The sequence below is a fragment of the Vitis riparia genome, unplaced genomic scaffold (assembly GCF_004353265.1).
Source record: "Vitis riparia cultivar Riparia Gloire de Montpellier isolate 1030 unplaced genomic scaffold, EGFV_Vit.rip_1.0 scaffold418_pilon_pilon, whole genome shotgun sequence".
In the NCBI taxonomy this organism is placed as follows: domain Eukaryota; kingdom Viridiplantae; phylum Streptophyta; class Magnoliopsida; order Vitales; family Vitaceae; genus Vitis; species Vitis riparia.
In genome coordinates, this window is record NW_023269676.1 from 298,949 (window position 1) to 303,567 (window position 4,619).

The 4,619-nt window shown below is 27.3% G+C and overlaps 1 protein-coding gene across 1 annotated transcript; it reads left to right on the forward strand.

The window, feature by feature from the left end:
* Positions 1-633: 633 nt before the first annotated feature.
* Positions 634-2,367, forward strand: LOC117909839 (phospholipase A2-alpha-like). The gene is made up of 5 exons (XM_034823885.1): positions 634-680; positions 804-1,119; positions 1,203-1,245; positions 1,426-1,551; positions 1,938-2,367. The coding sequence occupies exons 1-5, from the start codon at positions 634-636 to the stop codon at positions 2,111-2,113; spliced, it is 708 nt and encodes a 235-aa protein (XP_034679776.1). The 3' UTR covers positions 2,114-2,367.
* The last annotated feature ends 2,252 nt before the right edge of the window (positions 2,368-4,619 follow it).

A 4,619-nucleotide genomic window follows, 5' to 3' on the forward strand; every position in this document is an offset into this window, starting at 1 on the left:
ATATATATAATAAAGTGAAGTGATAGTCAATTTTTAAATCTTTTAAAATATGGTTAATGTAAAAAATATAAAAAATAATTAAAAATAAGAGAAAATATAAATGAAAGGGTAATATAAATTTAAAATAAAAAATGAAAATTAAACTAAAAGATAAATGCAAAAAGATAAAAAATATTTGGATGAAAAATCCCAAAATTTTTAGCATTGCTTATAATAAGAGCAAAAAGATTCAATATCTTTAAAAATAAAAAACAAAAAAACATTATTGCTTTTTATTTGACATAAAATAAAAATATAGATCAGAAGAAAAAGAAAGAAAAAAAGTTAGAAATGAGTAATACTTAATAGAAAATAAAAAAATAAAAAAAAACACAAAAAAATTGAAATTCACATTTATTTGTGTCTATGTAAGGGTTAAGGATATTTTAGAGATTAATGAATATCCTTCATCTTATTTTTCATACTTGTTTGGGTCTTGTGCTTAAATATGCATGATATATGGACCAAATGTTAATTTTTTGACGAGTTGGCCCAAAACACAATTCTCCCAAATTAAAAGGGAAGAGTGCAGAAACATGTTGCTTTTGCAGGTTACAATAATTGATATGAGTAGCATTGACCAACAAACACCCCATGGTGAGGATAGACTACAGAGGAGGGAAGAATTGGATGAATGATGAGTGAGTTGGTTCAAAGGCCATGGTCACGAGATGGAACCCACAACTACCAATATATTTATAATGAAATTAAGGTGAAAAAAAACTGGCTGACAACCAGTGTGGACAACACTCCAAAAAACAAAGGTCACGAGCCATTACAAGACAAACGCCTATTAACCCACCCCTAGGCTTCTATACACCGATCTCTCCCCCTCACACTCCCCCATCCATTCTTTTTCTCTATAAATCAGAGCCCTTTTTCCGAAACCCCAAGCTCCATTTTTCAGTGCCTCTCTTCTCTCCTCTTCTCTTCTCTCAATTCTCTGCTGCTTCTGCAGAATCAACAATGAAGTTAGCTATGACTCTCTTGTTGTGTTCCCTCATTGGCCTTATCTTTTCTGCCACTCCCACCCTTGCTCTCAACATTGGTGTTCAAGCCACAGATGGCTCCGTCACTCTGGTATGTCTATGTCTCTGCCTCTTCTTTGTCCTCCATTTTCCTCTAAAAATAATTAATTCCTCTTTCTTAATTTATCTCTGCAGAGTAAAGAATGCAGTAGGAAATGTGAATCTGAATTCTGTTCAGGTACCCCCTTCTTCTTCCTTTCTTGTCTTGTCTTTTTTTTTTTTCTTTTTTTCTTTTTTTGATGTTTGCTCGGGGAGTGGGGGGATGGGGATGGGATTAAATACATCTTTCATTTATACACTTTAATGGGCTCCAACTAATGGTTTTCATTTTTTTTGAAACTTTTTGTCTGAATGGTAGTGCCTCCATTTCTGAGATATGGCAAGTATTGTGGACTCCTGTATAGTGGGTGCCCTGGGGAGAAGCCATGTGATGGCCTGGATGCTTGTTGCATGAAGCATGATGCCTGTGTACAAGCCAAAAACAGTGAGTTTTTCACATCTTAGAATCTATAATTATCACACACCTCTAAAATGACACATTAGTCAAATGACCCTCATTTCTTAAAATTTTACATCACATGCCACTCATAAAATCAACTATTTTTGCTGCTCTGAATGTTAGTTTATATTCTTCATAATCATTAATTTTGAGGATTAATCTTTAAAAATTTTGGGAATGGAGGGCCTTCCTTAGGACAAAATTGCCCTCATTACAGTGGCCAGAAAATGCATGCTCGGATGGCAATTTTGTCCTTTTGTTAGGGAATCTCATCCAACTAAGATTTAAGATGATAAATGTGAAGAATAATTAGAATGTGTAAAGAAGAATATTTTTTTCACAAGAAAAATGATGGGTGGTTGGTGGTGCAGATGACTATCTGAGCCAAGAGTGCAGCCAAAACTTCATAAACTGCATGAACAGCTTCAAGAGCTCAGGAGGGCATTCATTCAAGGGCAACAAATGCCAAGTAGATGAGGTTATTGATGTCATCACCCTTGTCATGGAGGCTGCTTTGCTTGCTGGAAGATACCTTCATAAGCCTTAGAATTTCCTTTTCTTTCTTTCTTTTGTGTGTTTTATTTTGTATGGTCAAGGTTGGGGAAAGTTCATAGTAGCTTTCTCCTCATGATCATTAACTTTTTTTTTCTTCAAGCTTTTCTTGTATGGGAATATGAAAAGACAACAAATGTTAACTTCTATCTTTTTTTTTTTTTTTTATGATTTGTTTGGATGCCAAAAAAATGTATGATTAAAAATAGTGACTTAAAATTCAGGTTAGAAGAATCAAATTTTTAGGCTTGGTCCCTCTACTGCCTATCCTCTTATATAAAATAATGACAATAAATAAAAATTTTGTTAAATTTATGATATATGTTGTATAAATTATTTAGGGTATTTCATATTGTGCTTGTAATGTAATGAGAATGCTATTATTATTATTATCAATTTTATTTTTAATTATGTTAAATTTTAGAGAAAAAAAATGAAGAAAAGAAAAGTGTTCCTAAAAGAATGGATTTCCTTTCCACATGATTCAACATTTTTCATTCTTGAGATTCCAACTTGGAATGAATTAATATTTATCGAACTTCATAAATAACTTTTTTAAGATTCTAAGTCATTTTTAAAGTGGTTTGATTTTTAATTATCCTTTTTGTATGATAATTTTCTCTTAGTCTTGTTTTTTTTTTTTTTTACTTAATTTTATATAGAATTTAAAATTAAATAGTACTTAATAATATTAAGTATTGAATTGTTTGTTTATGTTACATTTTATTTTTATATAATATTAAAAATAAAAAATAAAAAACCAACCTATTACTTTTTCTATTAAAAAAAAGTTAAATATTAACTTTTTTTTTAGCAAAAAATTTATAATAAATTATGAAAAAGTAATTAAATAAAATTTAAAAGTTAAAAGCAAATTGCTTTCAAGCAAAAAAAAAAAAAAAACATCTTCTTACTTTTTCTATTTTGATCTTAACTCAGTAAAACACTTTTTATTTTTTGAAACCGTTAACTTTATTAATAGTAAATCTAATTTCTCACATAAAATAAAACTAAATTTACTTTTGCAATTTTTGTGTAAAAAAACATTAAAAATAAATTAAATTACGTTAATTTTGTACAATTTGGATTACAAATATTGAATATAATATAAATGCACAAAATTATCACGAAAAAAATAATCAAATATTATGAAAATATTTTTTTTTCCATTTTCCCCTTATTTCTGAAAAATTAAATAACAAATCTTTTTATAATTATTATTAAAAAATAACAACAATAATATAAAAATTACATAATTTGGATAAGAAATTAATCCAAAATGCATCTATAAAATTTAAAACTACTATTCTTGTTGACTAAATCATCTAATTTTTAACTAGATCAAATTCCTTAAAGTTTACAGAATTCTTATTTGAAAATATATAATACTCAAATAATAAAATTTGAATTAGAAAAAAAATTCAATTATTTATTGTATTCAGACCAAAATAAACTAATTACCATAAATTCTAATGATTTTTTTAATATTAGAACTCTAAAACCTAATTCATTCTTATCTAAGTGTCTTACTAGAGTCATTAATTCCAATTAAATTAGGTCATAAATTCATAAATTCCAAGGTACATTCATAAGTGTTCATTTAGAATTTTTTTTAATATTTATTTAACAACTAAGGTAGTGTTTGTTTTGTAACTAAATTGAAAAAGTTAAGATATTTAACTTTTTCTATTAAGTTATATTTTGATTTTTCAATTAAGTTAAAAGTAGTTTATTATGTCAACCAACATAACTAAATTGAATCTATTGATAACAAGTTCATTTTACTTATATCGATGAATATCAATAAGTTACTTTTAATTAAATAAAAAAAATTAAATATTTTGGTTTTTTCTATTCAACCTAAAAAAACACCATTTAAATGTGATTAAAAATTGTAATTGTCATCCATTGAGCATTTAAAAAAAAGTACATAATTGTTATAAATTCTTTTATGGTAATAAATTTTGATACGCTCTAATAAAATTTATTAAATTATTATCATTACTATTATTATTAAAATTAAAATAAGAAAATAATAATAATTAATCTTATAAAAACATATAAAATACATAATTTAACACGTATCATTATTAAAACATTAAAAGAAATGAAAATTTTAATATTTTAAAATCAATTTGGGAAAAGTGGGAAGCAAATTTTGTTTTATTTTATTATTATTATTCCATATTTCATCTTATCCTTTCTCATTGAAATCACGTGACATCAAAGGGCATACGGATTGGGAGGCAATGATTTATGTTCAACTTTAGATATACAAAATCTTCAAGTTGTGAAATAGTTTATTAGAATTAAAGCCTTTGAAGTCAACATTCAACAATGCTCAGATCAATAAATATGGAAGAATATGGAAACCTTGGGCGGCCATGCCCTCCTTGTTCCGGTATGTAGCCCCCACCCATGTTCTTCATCTGCCTCCCTCCTCCTATCTATATATTTATTCCATTTTTCTTTATCACTGTCACCTGCATGACAATGAAATA

Coding starts and splice junctions, on each gene's coding strand:
- LOC117909839 (XM_034823885.1), top strand. CDS start 634: ATGGTGAGGATAGACTACAGAGGAGGGAAGAATTGGATGAATGATGA. Junction 1,246..1,425: donor TGAATCTGAATTCTGTTCAG/GTACCCCCTTCT, acceptor TCTGAATGGTAG/TGCCTCCATTTCTGAGATAT. Junction 1,552..1,937: donor CTGTGTACAAGCCAAAAACA/GTGAGTTTTTCA, acceptor TTGGTGGTGCAG/ATGACTATCTGAGCCAAGAG.